General features: G+C 43.1%; 2 protein-coding genes across 2 annotated transcripts; both read right to left on the reverse strand.

The window, feature by feature from the left end:
- Nucleotides 1–1,499: 1,499 nt before the first annotated feature.
- Nucleotides 1,500–18,334, reverse strand: mphosph8 (M-phase phosphoprotein 8). Its single transcript, XM_088315264.1, has 14 exons — nt 18,100–18,334; nt 17,076–17,234; nt 15,987–16,838; nt 14,340–14,430; nt 14,013–14,267; nt 13,728–13,850; nt 13,282–13,370; nt 4,661–4,801; nt 4,497–4,583; nt 3,838–3,992; nt 3,620–3,771; nt 2,859–2,983; nt 2,696–2,779; nt 1,500–2,285 (listed from the first exon to the last, which is right to left on the reverse strand). Exons 1-14 carry the CDS (start codon nt 18,199–18,201, stop codon nt 2,244–2,246), a joined length of 2,457 nt encoding a protein of 818 aa, XP_088171390.1. The 5' UTR covers nt 18,202–18,334; the 3' UTR covers nt 1,500–2,243.
- Nucleotides 4,813–11,364, reverse strand: LOC148323639 (uncharacterized). The gene is made up of 2 exons (XM_088315259.1): nt 9,421–11,364; nt 4,813–9,050 (listed from the first exon to the last, which is right to left on the reverse strand). Exons 1-2 carry the CDS (start codon nt 11,216–11,218, stop codon nt 7,759–7,761), a joined length of 3,090 nt encoding a protein of 1,029 aa, XP_088171385.1. The 5' UTR covers nt 11,219–11,364; the 3' UTR covers nt 4,813–7,758.
- Nucleotides 18,335–18,764: the final 430 nt, after the last annotated feature.

Genomic DNA, 18,764 nt, shown 5'->3' on the forward strand with positions numbered 1-18,764 from the left:
GCATGCGCTGATCTTGTCACAGAGCTGGCAATTAAATTGGCCCCATTAGGAAGCTTTAACCTTCGCCATCGCGAACACATCTGCTGTTTAGCCTCGCTTTTGAACGCTATTGGCGTCGACGCGAGGGCGAACCCATCGCAAGTGCTGCGAGCTCGGATCCAATCAGAAGCGTGGATCCGGGGTGACTAAGTTTACCTTCCATTCTAGGAATTAAAAACAAAAACAGCTGCCCAGAATGCAGGATAAAATGCGTTCATTTGTTGTTAGGTGACGATTAAGTACAACACACTTGCATAAATGGTGACTACGTGTCACGAGGGAGGCGTTCAAGTGCACAACATGGCCGCACCAGGTGCGTTCAAGTGACCGAGTTTGAAGAGCGTCACGTGCACGAGATTTTCATGGCGTCAGTGAAGGCAGCAGGGAGGGCTGACTTTGCTCAAGGAGTCTTTTGTGCTTCCACCCCGCATGATTTTCAGATATAACATTATATAAAGATTGTGAAGGAATATTACTAGCTTTACATAGTTCATTTTGGGAAGATGAATGATGTCGAGCCATTGGCAACGCTGCAAGTAGGGACATTTTCCTCCAACGCAGGTTAAAAAACAAAACAAAAACACAAAAAACAGTTATTTTTAGAGATCCCCTAAAACCTTTCTGAGGAAGAAAAGGTTGGTGATTTGGCTCGAATGCCTGTGCTGAGAAAGTGGATGAACATAATCATTAAAAAGTCTCTGTAAAAGTGACAAGTCAGAAACAAAATATCGAATGAAAAAAGCATCATTGTGTAAAAAGGACTTTCTACAAGTAATAAGCAACACGAGCTAACCAAAAAGACAAGTCGAAAACGGAAAACTTTAGTAAAATTCCACAACAAAACCAACATGCGTGTATTTTACTTGAAATATTTGTTTTTGCTTTCGAGGATCGATGACAGTAAAGGTTACAAAAAATAATTTAATTATGTTGTGGCTAAAACACAAACAAAAAGTGAGCAGTCTGAAAACAAAAATAAACAAAAGCATAAAAAAGACCTTTAAAAGGAAACAAAATGAAAATAAATTAAAACCAAAATCTAATCATTAATTTCTAAAACTTTGAAAAAAGTTTAAAATTTGGTCATGAACAAAAAATAAAACAAATAATTAAACAGCGAAACAAAAAACACAAAATAAGGACAATTAAGTGCGGTAAAATGGTGGGATTAGTGGTCAAATCCAAAACCTAAAAAACACAAATCCTCAAATAGGAAGCCCTAAAACAACAGCAAAAAATAGAGCTGGAAAAAAACAAATCCATCTTCCGGTCCAAAAAAACCCCCAACAATAGCCCCCCCCTTCAAGAAGAACAAACTTCAACATTCGGAGGGGTCAAAAACAAAATTGGAAAAGGGAATCATTCCAAAAACCAACAAAAGTAAAAAGTTCGTATTTTTTAAAAGAGAGTGGTCAAAACCAAAAGAAAGAAACGAGTGAAAACGCAAATTTGACTCCCCACACTGTTACTGGGCAGAATTGACCAGAACCGGCAGATGTTTATTTACATGACGTGAATATATACAAAACCTATATTGAAACAACTCAAACACTACAAAGGAACATGTCATTCACCCATAAAGTGTCATACAGTAGGGCTGTCACAATTGAATATTTTTAGAATCCATTATTCCATCAATTAATTGTATAATAGGAATGGAATATAAATTTATTTTTCCATTTAAGTGTGTCACAAAACCATTTTACCTCAGTTAGAGGGATTTGTCTAACGCTCGTTAACCTTTTTGAAACTTATTCTGTCACAGGTTTGGTCATTGTTTTACAAAGTCATAGCAGACCTTTGTAAATGTCTTATTTTGATGAAACATAAAAGATAATCAGTCTGCTTTCATGAACGACAGAAATCAGAGAAAAATAACTGGCGAGAGGCTGAAATCAGAGGATTTCTTAAATAATGGTTCAAAACGTCGATTCATTTGGTCATCAATTAGTGGTTGACTATTTCTGACACCTAACTGTACTATCACATTTGAAGAATTACAACAGGAGTAGCAACATTTTTTTTATAGTTAATTAAAAAATATGCGGAAACATTTTTATTGTAAAAAATGATGAGTATTTGTTAGCTTCTATTTGCTGTTAGACTCGGATGTTGAGCTGGATAACACCAGGATAAAAATACAAAAAAAATAAAATAAAATAAAATACTTAACCTTCCCCTTGGGGGAGGTAATACATGATGTGTCACTGGAGCTGGACTCTGTAGGCACATATGAGGAGCTTCACCTGAGGAAAGGCAAACATCGGTACAATCACAATCCACGAAAAGCCTACTGAGATAAGAACAATGCTAATAAGCTAACATAGCTGGATCCACAAAATCAATCTCAGAGCCTTATGTTTCTCCATGGATAGATTCTACTTTATAGTACTTAAGGCTTTCCTTCTGACCACAGTGTAATGCTAAAATGCTAAAACAGTTAGCAGCTAAAGTGTTAGCCTAACAACTCACAGAGCACCAAATAAATTTGTTATTGTGCTGAGCTAGGTCAAACACTGACATTCTAGCAGTATACCAACTACCTGCATGAAACCAAAATATCAATACCTGAACATTTTGGGGCTCACTGGACAATAACTACATTGTTGAAGCTAATTTAGCTAGATCAAATGCTAGTATGCTAACTTCTGGTCACCTTGGCTGAGGGTGCCTCGGCCAGCCGGATGAAAAGTTTGTTGTTTCCCGCCACGGGACTGAAGGAGTAGATGAAGTGACTGTCCTGTTTCAACACAAGAAAATGGCCTCGAGTCAACGTCGCCACGCAAAACGGTTGACCATAGTGCCGGTAGTGAACAAACCAGGAAGATGGGCAGCTGGAACTTGTCATTGAGCACCACGGCCTGGACGCCGCACGGGCCGCCTAGACGAGCTGTAATATCATTGCGGAAGTTGGCGTGGAAGATGAAGAGGAGGATGCCCATGCCTGGAGAGGAAGGACACAATGCTAACAGTTAACATTTGAACACATACCATGTGTAGCAGCCATAGTGGAACAAAAAAGTGCCAACCAGGGTTATTGGAGTTTGGGATTTTTCCATTACATTTAAGTTTTTTTCATTTCATTTTTACTTGTTTCCCCCCTCAAATTCAATTAGTTCTTGGAATGGCATTAATTTTTATGAATTTTAATTTTGGGGAAAATGCTTAGTTTCAGTTTAGTTTTTATTCGGTACAGATTTGTGTAAGACATTATTTAGTATTTGTCAGGTGTGAGATTAAGAAAACTAGAAAAAATGGCCCAATGTTTTTCTTATTAAAAACATAAAAAAAATATCATCTGAAAACTTGAATGAGAATTTATAAAATACATTTGTTATGCTAAAATGCTAACATATAGCAAGACAGAGCATAGGTTGCCAATAAAAGAATATGGTAAATATAATTGTGGGCTTGTGGTGACAATTATTAGCTTTGATTTTAGAATCCTATCAATTATTCCATCGATAATTCTGGTAATTTTTGTGGTCGACTTAGCCAAGTTTAGACAAATTTTTTCCCCCAGCCCAATCCCTGCTAAATTGTCTACCAAGCAACAACTAACTAATGGTGTTATTTTTACCATCTGCCGATGGCTGAGGCTTGTAGGTGAACTCAGTGGAGAAGTCAGGCCACTCGCAAAGCCGGTGACAAGCCAGCGGGAACACAGGCTCCAGGAGAACTAGCCGGTTCTCAAAGTACACCCGGGCTGTTTCCTCGGCCACGCTGGACAGCCTGTTAAGAGTTGCCTTTTTAGTACAGAGTCACATGCTGCTTCACAAGATCCCGAAAGAGACTCACATGTTGGTGTGGTTGTTGATGAGGTCGCAGACGGCCAGGTAGTTGTTTTGCTTGGCCAAGTACAAGGCGGTGGTTTTGTGCTTGGATTGGATGTTGCAGTCTGCGCCCTTCTCCAGCAGGAGGCGCACAATATCAGTATTGCCCCGCTTGCATGCCTGGTGGGCAAGCGACACATCCAATATCGGGTCAACCATGACGAGGATACCAACTTCAGACTGGGACTCAGTTTTTTATACATCTTGTTATGGTAGACATGCTCACTCAATTTGATGTTGGTCTGTAAAACTGGGTTTGTGACATTGCTTTTCAACATGAAGTCCTGAGATATGCATGAAATCGCAGTGTCAAATCAAAATAGCAAACTCACTGTTCAATGGGCATGGGCAAATTTTGTGATGACTGGTGAAATATGTGTAATGGGCTGTTTTTTTCCCTCCCTAACTTTCTAACATTGCCCGATAGGTGAAACTTGCGTAAACTTTTTTTTAACTTTATAAAAAAAACAAATTCACCCAAAATGGCTGACTTCCGAATTGATTAGAGTTGAGCCTTTTTCATTTCCACTGAATTTTGTGCAGACCAGTAAAACCCAGGTCACGGCTCTATGATGGTCACTGGGGAATACCAAGGTCCATCGTATGAAACAAAGAATTCATCACCTTCATTAATGCTGTTTCGCCTATTTTTGTTTGTGCGTTGACGTATGAGCCCGCCTCCAGTAGGATGGCGACGGTCGTCACGAAATTCTGAAAAAGCAGAAATAGAATATTGAATGGCAAGCCTTGTGATAAGGCCGATGAGTGGAAATGGCGCTTTTTGTCACCTTTTCGGCAGCGTGCATCAAGGCCGTGGTGCCGTTATGCTGTCGACTATTCACTCGGACGCCCTTCCTGATCAGCAGACGCAGGATGTCGTCTTGACCACCTGCCGCTGCCAGCATGCTTAGTGACATTCCGCTGACATCCTGGCATCACGATACCATGTTATGACAATCAAGTGGGAAGGAAAAAGCAACAAGGTCCACATTTGGTATCGAGACGGGATCAGACCAGACAAGTGGTCTGAGAGATGGCTATGTGTGTCCTTGAACATGTTTTTGATCTTGAGCTCAAAAATGTATTTGCTTCTTTAAATTTATTCACAAGTGCAGGTGTGGGCAAACTATGGTCCGGGGGCCACATGCGGCCCGTTAAAACGTTTTAATCCGGCCCGCCGAACTTGAAAAGAAAAAAATAAATGATTAAACCTTGTTAAGGTTTCATTTTCTAAATACTGTGACGTGTCAAAGACAGATATTTTGTTTGTAATGCTCCAGAAACATGAAGACAAACCCCCCCCTAAAAGAAACAGGGTGGTGCGCTGCTAAGACAAGAAACGTTTTATTGTACAAGCACAAGTTCTAAGTTCTTTACGATACATCATAAAAGGCATTAACGGGGGCCAACATGGCAACTCATACAAAAATTGAAAAAAGTACTCGTTTTTTGGTGGATACCTTGGAAGAACATATTGAAAATACCTGGACAACATTGGAGGTTATTACGTGTTCCCCCTCCACGGTAAATACAGTAAAAACTACAACAGGATAAACTGGAAGAGATCGGTAATACACGTGTTGTGAATGAACGAATGGAAAATGTGAGTTTTCATTCCAAGTGGGCAAATGCATACCGAAAGTGTGACCCGCAAATTTGCGGGGTTTGGTTGTGTGCGGGATTCGGTCGAATATTGGCGGGATTCAGTTACAACAACAGCACTTGTACAACCGGCAACACAAGGTAACATATCTATCGAAGTTAGAAAATTTAAGACGGCAGACGATTGCTAGTTGGAAGGTATTGTAAAGGCCTTGCATGTGGTCAAGGACACGGGTTGGTGCATTTTTAAGTTTCAATTTTTCTCTAAATATTCGATTAATCGATGCGACTCGATTGTAAAAAAACTTTTTTTATATAACTGTAGCCCTAGTGTTCATACTTGAGTCCTACATCAGGAACTCGAGGGGTGACACAAAAAAAAAGTGAGGTTTGGTTGAGCAAGCGTTTTGGAGCTGGACATTTTTGGAATTAACCAAATTTCACAACCACCGTTTGTAATGTTTCAAACAAAATGCTCTCAAAGTACTAAATTTGTCCTACACAGTTCCTGTACAAGGTAACTCTTAATACACAGAAAAAATATAAATAGATCATTAAAACGAATATGGGAACACAGTGCTAATTAAAGTGGGGCCTACAACATGGGGCATTGAGTGAAGTTTAGAAAAGAACATCTATCGGCGACTTCAACTGATTGTTGAAAATGGCGCGATGAAATTCTATTATTTGGTTTTGAAATCACATTAAACATGTTGTGCAATGGACGACTTTGCAGGGCGTCGTACGAATACGGCAGCAGAAAAGGTATGGTCAGTAGCACCATACTTACCGGTTGAAATTTAAGGCCCAGAAGCACCTTATCCCACAAAAGAGGGTGTCATTTGGGCTTGGGTTGGATTGCGTGCAAATGGTATTGGGTAAGACCCAGATCCCGAGGAAAAAAACCCGACTCCTGCTGGATATACATTTAGATTAGCTAAAAGCGGCAAACCACAGGGGTGTACGACGGTATCAAGAGACGAAGAAGAAGGAATGCTCCGTTAGCACGGACCCTCCTGTTCTTCATTGGATAGTTTTACATCAATGGCCCAGTATTTTTTTTTCTTCATACAAGCATTTCCTGTAATAATGACTAATATTCGTTTAAATTGTTTGAGATGGAATACATCTCTTATGTACAAAGTTGGCCCATGTCGCGTTCATTCACACAATAAGTTTGTGCTCAACTAAAAAGGCCCAAATTTCACACAGAGTAAGCAAATTTAGGAGCAAAATGTATATTTTTTGTGGCATCAAGTGGAGTGCCGTGAGATTTTCCTAATGTCAATAAAAGAACACTTATGGTGTCTCCTTAAGGGGGCCACGTCACGTAAACGTCATTTAACCTCTGCGGTCGACTGCGTGTAAATCAATTTTTTTGTGACGCTGCTGACCACGCATCTTTTGTCGTTCGGTTGCATATTGTATTATTTCCGTCTTCTCCGTCGGACCGATGGGCATGTGTGGAGCATGTACCAACATGAACCCTGATGAAATATAGTATGAATGGAAGTGGACATGCCTCTGCGGCTCGCTTGCTCGAGACACACAATGCAGAAACTATGGAAGAGCCCATAAGCCGTTTTATGAACGGCCAAAAGATGGATACAAAGGTTAATAATGTACCTTCTGCAATCTAGTAGGAAAACATTTAGTTATTCTGCCTGTCACAATACGTCCCTGGCATATATAGCAGAATTAAATCAAATTGGATAGGGAAGGCACGATGGACGACTGGTTAGCCTATCCCTCGTCACAGTTCTGAGGCTGGCCGCTCGATTCCTGATTTTCGCTTTCCTGTGTGGAGTTTGCTTGCGCCACCTCATACTCCGACTTCTTCCCAGATCCCAAAAATATATTATTTAGGTTAATTGAAATCTCTAAATTGCCTGTTGGTATGAATGCGAATGTTTATTCGCCTGTATCTACCTTGCAAATGGCCGCAAACCCGTTTAGGTTACACCACACCTCTTGTGCAAAGTCACCTGGGGCTCCAACTCACCCACGACCGAAGAGGATAAAGCCGGACAGAAAACGGATGGATAGACTGTAAATTTTCCGCAGCAAACCAGCTCATCCTTCACCTCAATCAACTTAAATCCAAGGCATGTACTCAAACCAAGCTTTTTCGTTACACCCCTATTGTTTACATAGCGACTGCAGCTCTTGCATGCTACTTACACACCCGATCTGAACTGTAGTGTGTGGACCGCTATGATTGAACGTTTGTATCCAATTATTGAACTCTTGCCATAACATATCCCAACATGTTAGGTAGTGCTATTTACAGTGAAAGATACACCGGACCGTCCCACTCTGGGTTGGACGCTGGCACCTCTAGTGCCTGTTTAGGTTCTTCAGTTCGTTTGGGCAGAGTCTCCACTAGGCCTCGTCTCTTCATGGACTGAATGTTATTGTGGACAAAATACTTGACTTCCCGCCATGTACGGCTACTCAAAGCCGGCTCAGCTGCCAAGCACGCGTCGCAGTCCTTTTTGCCCGGCACTTTAACCAGTTTGCACAAGTCTCCAAACTGCCGCCGGACGGCCGCCTGCTCCTCGGTGCTCCACAACCTTTTGTGCCTCTTCTGGGGTTTAGCGGTAGACGGGGTTTGTTTGTGTGAAGACTTTTGGTGAGCTGGAGATGTTGGAGGGGCGGCCTCGTCGTGAACGCCGCCTCTGTGGACCGTCGGGACCACCTGCGCACTCATGGAAGTCTTCGGCTGACTGGTCGGGTACGGGGGCGCGGTCGAGTGGTTGAGGTCTGTGAAGGAAGACACCATCATCTCGCTTCGGTCACTAAAGGACGAGGCGAAGGCAGAGGAGAAAGCGGGAACCATGGGCGGACTTGGGGAGTTTAGCGTTGTGAATGTAGGAAGCATGGGGGAGCTGGGAACATCGAAACCGGGAAGTATCGGGGAGTTTAAAGGATCAAAGACCGTGGGAGGTATGTTTGAGGTATTCGGTGAATAAGCCATTGGATGGATACTGTCGGTTTCTGACGCATAAACGGGCGACATGAGGGCATTGGTGGTGCTGAGCGGTGTGAACGTGGGTACCACTTGAGTGTCGGTGGAGTTCAGCGGCGTGAATGTGGACATCAGTGGCTGACTGGTGTGGATCAGATTTGCATTAGGGGAACACAAGGACATGTAGCTTAAAGGCATCTCTGGGGTATATGGATTAGGCTCTTGCGGCGGCACGGCCATGCAACAATTCGCACTCTCTCCAAGATGGTCCGGAAGCCCGGATGACAAACTACAACCCGCCGAAGCGTCCTCCAAATCCGTCCTTTGGACTTCCTTTGTCAGTCTCTTTGTCTTTAAAGCCCTGCTGTTCCCTTCCTCCTTGTGCTGGTTACTACGTCTCCGTATGGTCTGGATGCTGTTGTGCACGTAGTTTTTCACATCGGTCCAAGATCTGCCCGCTAGATCCGGTTCAGCGGCGATGCAGGCGTTACAGTCCTTCTTGCCGGGAACCTTCATCCTTCTTATAAAATCACTCATGCGATGTTTGACGGCGGTCTGCTCACATTCGCTCCACGGTCGCCTCTTCAGGACAGCTTTGGTTGGCGTTCCTGAAAATATGACATCCATGTGTTGTCAAAAAAAAATCAAGAAAAAGATCAGGAAATCTAGAACACAATAGAACCAAGTTGTGCAAAGTGGTGGGAAAGATTGTTGTATTTTGTGCAGCTTTATTTTTCTGTTTGGTAGGAGAGGATTATAAAAAAACAACAGTACTGTGTTGATTTATCCAAAAACCATTCTGAATTTTCTCTTTTTATTTCCTATGCAATGGAACCCTGTATTGAGCAACATTTATTCGAGAAGTTCATGAAAGTTCTTGCCATCTCGCAGTCACTGAATATTTACTAATCTTAAATCACTCATTGGAAATGTGGCTTGCAGAAAATATGCAATGTATGAATATCAAAAGATGCTCACCGTTGCTGACTGTGTTTGCTGCAATTGCCGGTCGTGTGCGGTCCAACTGGAGCAAGTGTTTACTGGCCTCCTCCAATTGCAATGCGTTTTTGGACAAGCCGTAGCAATCCTGGCTGCTCTTTCCCAGCAGCCCGGCCACTTGATCCAGCTCGACTTGGCTCAGGCTCATTAGTTGCCAGCAGCAGGCGATTTGCTCCCTGAGCACCGGTGACAAGAGTGCTTCGGGGTTCTTCACGCCGCATTCCAGCGCCGCCCTTCTGAAGCAGTCCAGTCCTCGGATGAAGGAGTGGCCTTCAGTTCGAGCGAAGAGGTATGGGTTGCTTTTGGACACCCCAGCCTCTTGGCGGTTTTCCACCAGCAGGTCCAGTGACGAGGTCATCTTTTCAGTGAGAAGGACAAGCATGTTCCGGCCAAATTGACCTTCCAGTTCCACACGAGTGAAGTGCCCACAGACCGCGAGCTCCAGTTTGGTGCATTTCTTGATTTGATCAGCCGAGGGCACAAAGGTACCCCAAAGCTTTTTTCCGGCGTATGTTTGCAAGAGAAGCCGGCCGATGTTTCCCACGCGCGTTCTGTTGAAAAGGCAAACATCGGCGAGCGTGGCCTCGCTGAGCTTCTTCCAATTAGCCACGCTGGGATTGTGCCTCAGTTCCCGCCTGGCTTCATCACCCTCATCCGCGATGAAACGGTGGAGTTTGATCAGGTCCTCCGTCACACCGGACGCATCCACCTCAGGCCTCTGAACCTCGGGTTTGGAGGATGACGACGATAAAGACCTGCGGGAAAAGCGCTCGCTCCATTTCGTATCTACTAACTGTATGAAGGCCTTCACCTCGCCCTCTGTCAGCCTGTCTTCGGTCATGCGACTCTCGCCAAAGGCGATCTCGGCAGCCCGTTTCAAGGAGTAACCAATTTTGGACACGAGAGAAAAGGTTTTGAACCGACTGCAACTGGGATCAAAGCCGCTGGCTTTTTTGGCGCCCTCCACTGCCAATTCAAACCTGGATGGAAGGCACAGTTGGTGCAGGTAGCGCACGCTGCAATCCAGCTCGTTGATGGCGATCATGAACCGTCCCAGCTGTCGCATCTTCTGTCCAATGTAGGCAAACTGAGACTTGTCGTGGCCATACTTGGCCAATAAGGTGCTGCCGTATTTGCAAATGAGCGGGTCGTGGACAATGTGCCGGGCGATGTCGTCCTGGTGCATGGTGCGGATGATCTCCCGGCAGCCGTCTGTCAAGAACTCTGACCTGCGCAGTAACTGCGAGGCGGTGCCCTGCCCGGCGTTTTCCACGTATGGAATTTCACAATATTTGTTGTCACCCTTCCTGGCTTTGCAAGATCGCTCATGACGCCACAAGTCGGTTTTGCGGTAAAAGGTGAAGCAGTGCTGGCAGGGGAGATAGTCCCGGACACATGTTTTAGAATTCTTCACCTCACCTTCAACCTCGTCTCCCTCTTTGTGGAGAGCTTTGGCACGTTGCTTGTAATCGCCGTTGTCGCGGATTTGGTCCAGCAAGGTCTGCCTGACTTTGGAGCCTCTGGGGAAGTGAATAGCATGGGCCACGTCTGTTTCCTCAGCGTGTTTCTTTTCCAAGTGCTTCTCCAGTTGGCTGAAAGGCATTTGGCAATAGAAACAGAAATGCTTTTTACATGGTTCCTTTTCCTCTTCATCATCGGTGCTGGATTCCGTATGGACCACCTTCCTGCACGTCCGTTGACTGCACCGGGTCGGCTGTTTAGCTTCGATGGTTTTCCTCCGGCGGCATTTTGTCGCACCGCTGCCGTCTTTTGGCATCTCTTCAGATGAAACTGGCGCTAAATTGACATTTTTTCCCGCTTGGTCGCAGTCCCTTCCATCTGCCGCGCCGTCAAAGCTTGTATTGTCGACTTTTGGGCCCTCGGACTTGAAAGTTTCTTTTCCTTGACCCTGACCGTGTTCTGATTCCGTGCTGGCAGTCCGACCGTTTAAAAAGTGCGACATAACAATCTCATCCCTTGGACTCCTCTCGTCAAATGAACTCTTCTCACCCGTTGTAGTACAAGCCTGCAAGAGAACAAGTAGACGTATAAGACTGGTCGCCAAAATCCAAACCTCCCATGTCTTTGAACAGGTCTCGGCCATTTCAACAATCATATGCACATGTCCCCGCGGCCGCATGACGCACCAGCACCTTGGCAATGCCCCGCAAACGCTAACACCCGACGCTCATTCAACCAGGCTCGTTCAACGTGACCAAAAATCAAAACAAAAGCAACACACCTCTAAGAATCGTCAGTAGAAAGACCACGTCACCCATTCAAGGACAAGTTAATGGCTTTATTGGATCAAGCAACGCGTTGACACGGTCCAACTGATAAGCTCGTCAATGCCATGATGGGATGTTGATGATGAAATGGACAGAATAAAACATGTGGGTGTCCTTTTTTGTGTTTGATTTTAGCAACTACAGTATGTGTTTAAAATGCTAGAATTTCCGAGGACATGAAAGCATGATTGGCGCATGGCACATGTGCTACATGATTATGAAGATGATAAGTGTTCTTATATGGTGTGTACCTGCTTCTTGTCCACTTTCTTGAGTCTTGTTTAGACTTCGCGGTTGCCTGAAAACACAGACAACGTCAAGAGCTCCAAAGGACTAGCAAAAGATGCAAATGTAGTGATAGGATTTCACGACGTAAGATAGTTAAACCGTGCTCATTCAAGTAAATAGGAGGTAACGAAGCAGAGAGAGGTAAAAAGGAACTACGTGATGTCATCCAAAGGCCCTGGATAGGAACAGGAGTTCAAACTCAGACTCCACGCAATAAAAGCGGTCTTCACGTTTTGGAGCTTTACGCACTTTATTTGCTTTTACTCTAAAAACAACCATGCATGTTTTACATGACTTTGTTGTCAATAGTAAAATGACAAATACGCTTACCTGGAATTGTTGCAGTGAAGACGGTCCTTGGACGGAGTCGACAGAAAAGTGACAAATTCACCCTAAATATGTCCTGTAGGAATTGCTGTTTTGTCCTAACAATTCATAACCAGACCTGATCGTGCCAAGTGCTAAATTTGACAATGAAATGGTAGGGAATGAACATCCAGTGGTTTTTATGCCATTCAAACGACAAAATCACCCAAAAGGCCGCGTTGCAATCAAAGAAGGTGCGATGAACCGTACTAATGCAAAATTTGACGGGACAAAATGCTAAGCATTAACACACACATACACACACCAGCAGGGCAACCAAGGTGCAAAGTGCTGAATAGCCAGAGGAAGAGCAATAAGAACATCAACAAGATAATCAGCAGCTAAAATAAGGTCAAATAGTCATTCAGTCTGTTGCTGATGTCCGCCTCAAATGTAAATAAATGCCACTGGGACAAAATATGAGTTAGTAACCGAGGTGCACATACTTTTGTTGTGGTTCTCAAAGGAGCACCAAGCTCATTTTTCCCCTTGACCCAGTAACCTCACTGGATGAACTCAAATTAGGCATGCGTGTAACATTAAAAAGATAAATTGGTTTTCATGAGACCAGCATTATCAGACAGAGCTTTTAAAAAGACAATTTGAGTTGAGTGAAAAAAAAATGAAAACGTGAAAATATGTGAAAAACATTGTATTGAATGGCAATTTAAAAAAAAGAAAAGAAATATGCAAATAATAGATAAAATATTGAAAAATATAGTAAAAGAAATTTCAAAAAAAATCTGAAACAATGAAAAAGAGAGAAGAAAAATTAAAAATATGACAAAAAACAATTTTAGAAAATGCACTAATATTAGGGCTAGAAAATACACAAAATTTAAGGAAAATACAAAACCAATAACGTGACTATGTGGTCAACGTTGTGGATAAATCTTACTTCCTGATCCAAGTTGTACTCCTCTTTGGAATTGAGCGCCAATTTCACTGCCACGTAATCTCCGCTTTTCACAGCATCCCGCAACTCGCCTGCAAGGGCGCAAAATAAAACATCATTTTCACAATGCAAACAGCTTGCATGCTAACAGCTAACATTCTACATGGACTTGTAACGTTAACTCCAGATCAGCTAGCTGCTTCTATGTATAGGTGCGATAGTGCTACAGAGAGAGAGCTTGAATGCTAACATGCTAACAGTCGCTAACACATTAAGTGTGTACCGAAAGCACACAAGGCGCTGGATAATAATTTGACATCTTAACATCCTATTGTCCTATATGCTAAAATCCAGCAATACAAGAATTTGACATAAAACAGACCATGTGCAGTTCAGAATGTCAACCGATAAAATGCTGAGATGATAACAGCTGGCTAGTGAAGACTTACTCGGTGATAACGGAGGGCCCGACAGGATCTCGTCATCGCCATTCAGATGTTTCTGGAAGTCGTCCAGAGTCATCCAGTCGAGGTTGAGATCCATTCCCAAACTCAACGGGGCCGGCCCTTTGTCTATTTGAACGAGCGGGAAAAGACATTTTACACAAAAAACCTACTTGATCTTCCACACAACGCTCTCTTTTGATTGGTCCTTTTCGGTAATTAACAGGAGTGGACCGCTGTAGTAATCGTCACAGGTGAGACAATGTCTTAAATACAAGGAGTGAAACTCACCTGATTTGTCCGTTGCCTCCATTGGTTGCTGCTCCACATTGTCATCAGACGCCATTAAGTGTCTGGGCTCGCTGTCCTCCCTCTTCTTCTTCCTGTCTTCGGGTGGTCCCTTCTTGTCCCTGGTCTGGTTCTCCTCTGTCTTCTCCCGGCGCTCCCGGGAATCGTCTACGGTTCTCTGCTTGCTTGCTTCGTTCTCCCCTTCCAGCTCGTCGCTGTCCAAGCTGAATCCGTAGCCCTGGCCCGGTCTGGGGACGGCTGGGTGCACAGGAGACGACATTTTGACGTTATTTGGGATTTACTTGGAATCAAAAGACTCACACACTCTACCTCCAGGCTGCCTGGACTTTTCCATCCTTTCGGTTTCTTTCAGTGTAGGAGACTCTTTGACAGGCTTGATCTTCTCAATCTTTCCAAGGTTCTGAAAGATAACCATGTTAATTAACGGGGAGCGAAGAGCGAACCACATTGCCTCAGAGTCAGGATAGACAACAAACAAGACTTTTTCAAATCCAAGAATACGTAAAAGTGAGTGTAACATGCTAATCCGTCCCATTCTTACATGTATTTTCTCAAATTGTGCTAAATATTGTAATGTGGGACATTTGTGTATTGTTTTCTTATACAGGAAATTGTTAGTCGATTTGAGCATTGGTGGTTAAGTGGCGTGCAAAATAGCTCCCCCGCCCTCATAAAGATGCAAACTACAAACCCCTCAAATGCAATCGCAAATGAACGAAATGAAATTTTGTAAATTGCACTATTTTGCAATTGTCTGCGTCTTCCCGAAGAAAATGCAAGATATAAAATAATACATTTATTATAAACAAGTTCAAATTACAGTCAAGACAATTTTAAATCACACAGGAATGAATAACAGCGACTTTCCTTTGACACGTGAAAAAAAAAAAAATTCTTGCCCTTTTTTTCAGGGTAGAAAAAATAAACCCTATGCAGTTTCATCTTACTATGTACAATTCAATTATACCTGGCAGCAAAAAAAAAAAAACATGCAGCACTTCTTATCTGGTGTGGACACTGTCAGAAATGATTGCAGCCAGTTTGTCCCTTAATATTAATCAGAATACCGTGTTTAGACCAGTGGGGCCACATACAACATATTATTGTACAGAAAATGTCGTAGTTGACTTCCTCTTTAAAATTGGTGACCAGAAGTGTGACTTTGTAAGAATTACCGACAGTAAACTTTGAAATAATAACCATGTGAGGAACTTTGCATTAATTTCCAGTCGTAAAAGTTTGTATTAATAGTGATGAATTTAACTTTGTATGAATGACAATCAATGGAATTTACAATGAATTTGAACAAACGCAACTTTGTAGTTATGACAAGTAGGAAATTAGAATTTGAATTAATTACCATGAATCAAACTTTCTATCAATGATCATGACTACAACTTGGTATTTATTACCATTAGTGGAATTTTGTATTAATTAACAGCAATGAAACTTTGTACCAAAGATCATGAATGGAACTTCAAATTAATTACTACTAATGGAACTTCAGATTACTGACCAGTCGTGGAACATTTTATTGATTACCAGCAGCAGAACTTTGTCATGTAACAATTATCGGGCACTATATTTCAAATCAATTATTAGGGCTGGTAAGTTTGTATAAATGACCATCAGTTGAACTTTGTATTAATGACCCGGTACAGAACTTAAACTTAATAATCAAAAGAGGAACTTTGTCTTATTATAAGGAATGAAACTGAATTACATAAAGGGGTGAAACTTGTCATTAATTACAATGAAAAGAACTAATTCACAGAGAACTGTGGATTAATTATCAGGAAAGAACTTTCAAATGAATTATGACCAGAGGTGGAACTTTGTATTATTTACCCAACTTGACACACCCCAAGTCCAATGTTGCAGAAGCCTTATTTTACACATAGGCGTCAGCCGGCCCTTTGAACTCAGAAGTACAAAAATAAATTAACGTGGAAATACCTTGGAGGGCTTGCTGGTGCTCTTGTCTGCTGGCGCCCTGCGGGGGGCTCTGTCCTTGGCCTCACAGTTGAGAAGGAAGGTCTCAAAGAGGTTGGTGGAGCCTTTGGTGTCCTCTTTGGTCGCCTCGTCCTCCCGGGGCTTGGAGGCGCCCTTGGCGGGCGGCACGGCCTCCTGGCTTTTGCTCTTGCCCTTACGGTGCAAACCCGAGCTGTCGCTGGAGTCGGACGAGGGCGGCCCGGCGTCCTCGCGGACTCTGGAAGCAGTCAGCGTCTTGAGCTTGAGGAGGCTGCTCTCCTTCAGCTTGCTCTTCTTCTCCTGTATCAGGTCTTTGATGCCCTTAAGCTTGATGTCAGGCTTCTGTTTGGGCTTGGAATGGGGCTCGTCCGGGCGCAGCTTCTCCTTCTTCGCCGAGGAGTCCGACAGACCTTCGCTGAGGTCCTCGTCCGAAGACGCTATGCTGTACTCCCTCCTGGGTTTCTTCTTCTTGGACTCCTCGCCACCTCTGTCCTTCCTGTGCTTGGCATCTTTGCTTTTCTCCTTCTTAGCCTTCTTGCGCGGCGTCTCATCTTCATTCTCCGACTCAATCATACGTTTCTTCGTCTCTGACGTCTTCTCCTCTTCGTCCTCGTCCGTCTCTGGAGCGGGCAAAGGCTTGACCTCCTCTCGCCACTTGTCCTTTTTTTTCTTCTTCTTCTTCTCCTTGCGAGGAGCTTCCTCCTCCTCATCCTCCAGCTCCCGCACCTTCTTCTTCTTCTTTTTCTTCTTGACGAGGGGCGAGTCATTAGCAGGTCGGTCCTTGTCACTGTCGCTCTCAGAATCCGCATCGAACACGTCGCTCTTGGTGGGAAGGGCCTTGGAGGGAGAGAAAGGAGCATTGTGTCACTTTTTTTCACTTATGACAGTGTGAAGAAATATGCATAGAATTTACTAATACACAAATACAGTACATGCACATAAATACATATTTATATTATACAATGTCAGCAGTAGTTAAGTTTTTAAAAAACATAAATGGTAGTTAAAAAAAGGATGGATGAGGCGCATGTGCCAAGCAAAAAATTAACTCCTGTACATGTGAGGTGGACTCACCAGTGTTGGCTTCCTGTCCTCAGGTTCCTTCGTGACTTCTATGGTGGCCTTTTTGTAAGCCAGCAGAACCTCTCGACAGTCCTCCAGGTGGCCTTCTGGCTCCCAGGTGTCGTCATCAGAGCAATAACCTTTCCAGCGCACCCGGTACAGCACCTCACCCTGAAAAAATATATTTAAGACTTACATGCTGCATAACATAAGACATTTCCAGATTCTACTGTTTTCACGCTTTGATGCACCAAGTAGAGATGAAACGCTATGAAAATGTCGATATCAGGAGAAAAATGAACACGTTCAGTATGGTGTGTAATAAAACAGTGAGTAAAGAATTGGATTTTGTTCATGGGGGTGGCGCAAGTCAAAATAGTAGATACACTGGAATAAACATCTTAGTCCAAGTACCAGGGCTAATAATATGGCATAAAATATCAGGCTATAAAAATATTGGGCACCTTTTTATACGATACAAAAACAATAGAAAATAGAGCAAAAATGTAAACAATATTACATGAAAACGGCACAAATATTATTAAAATGTTAAGAAAAAAATCCAATCATGTTGGACAGTATACCAAACGAAAATAAAGTTAAATAAAAAAGTTTAAAATATAAATATCACAATAATAGAGAAGAAATAGGTTAATGACACTAGTAGGGTGTAGATAAAAATGACTTAAACATGCAAATATCAGAAGAAAGGAGGGGGTCAAATTTCTGAATTAGTACAAAATTATAGTTCACTGTACAAAATACGCAAAAAAAAAGCGTAGGGTAGTTGTGACTCCATGTTGACATGTTGCGATTGAAACAACTCATGCTGCTAACATGCTATAACTAGCCCCCGTTTTAACGTTTCAGGTCCATTGGTGCGATATTAAATGTAGCAAAATTAACAGTGCCTTGTCGCTAGCGTGGTGAGAACGGCTCCACAAAGCCACCTCTATGAACATCACTAGCCGCTAAATTAGCACCAGTTAGCTTCTTAAGTTAGCCTCGTAAGCAACGACCAGGCTGCTAGCCTTACCTCCTCCACACGCATATCAATGATTCGCTCCACTTCGTAAACGTTCTCCTCCTCGTCCTGCTCGCTGTCCATCGGCTCCATTTTCACAAATTGGCCGTCCATCGTCGCGCTCGCACGAGTTTTATTCCGGCGGAGTCCGCGGAGGCCGACCTCGGCGAGGTGAAGCGAGGAGGGGCGATGGGCAGCGAGGGAGACGGTGGACCCGACCGCGGCAACTGAGTGGCTAGTGGCTAACCTAGCTAACCAACAGGAGACCAGGCCCGCCCCCCATTGTGATGCATTCATTGACTATCCGAATTACACCTTTCAACGGTGCAAAACTGAAATGTATATTATTGTCATATTTTTAAGACTTAAAACTCGTTAATTCAAGTGCGAGTAACTATTCGAGATCAATGATACTAAAATAAAAATCTTCAATAGACACAAATGTTTTTTTTTCGTCATACATTTATTAATTGAAGTGGGTTACGGCAAATTGGTCCGCACGGGCGGTACCTAGGGGGTCGTCCCCCCCCCACTTGGGGCAGCTCAAGAACTATTTATTAAAATGAAAACACACACACACAATAATAATATTAATATTTTTTTTATTTTATTGCGTCATAGTATATACTTTGGCATTGTGAAATGGGAAAAAATGGAATGACCTCCCGCTAAACGTT

This window comes from Idiotropiscis lumnitzeri, chromosome 14 (genome assembly GCF_059441095.1).
Source record: "Idiotropiscis lumnitzeri isolate Australia: NSW breed Sydney's pygmy pipehorse chromosome 14, RoL_Ilum_1.0, whole genome shotgun sequence".
Taxonomy (NCBI): domain Eukaryota; kingdom Metazoa; phylum Chordata; class Actinopteri; order Syngnathiformes; family Syngnathidae; genus Idiotropiscis; species Idiotropiscis lumnitzeri.

Excerpts from the sequence above, each read along its gene's own strand:
- LOC148323639 (XM_088315259.1), bottom strand. The coding sequence starts at position 11,218 with ATGCCAAAAGACGGCAGCGGTGCGACAAAATGCCGCCGGAGGAAAACC. Across the intron at positions 9,051-9,420 it reads AGCAAACACAGTCAGCAACG|GAACGCCAACCAAAGCTGTC; the intron begins GTGAGCATCTTT and ends TCATATTTTCAG.
- mphosph8 (XM_088315264.1), bottom strand. The coding sequence starts at position 18,201 with ATGGACGGCCAATTTGTGAAAATGGAGCCGATGGACAGCGAGCAGGAC. Across the intron at positions 14,268-14,339 it reads AAAGTCCAGGCAGCCTGGAG|CCGTCCCCAGACCGGGCCAG; the intron begins GTAGAGTGTGTG and ends CTGTGCACCCAG. Across the intron at positions 2,984-3,619 it reads GCCTCAGCCATCGGCAGATG|GCATGGGCATCCTCCTCTTC; the intron begins GTAAAAATAACA and ends CTTCCTCTCCAG.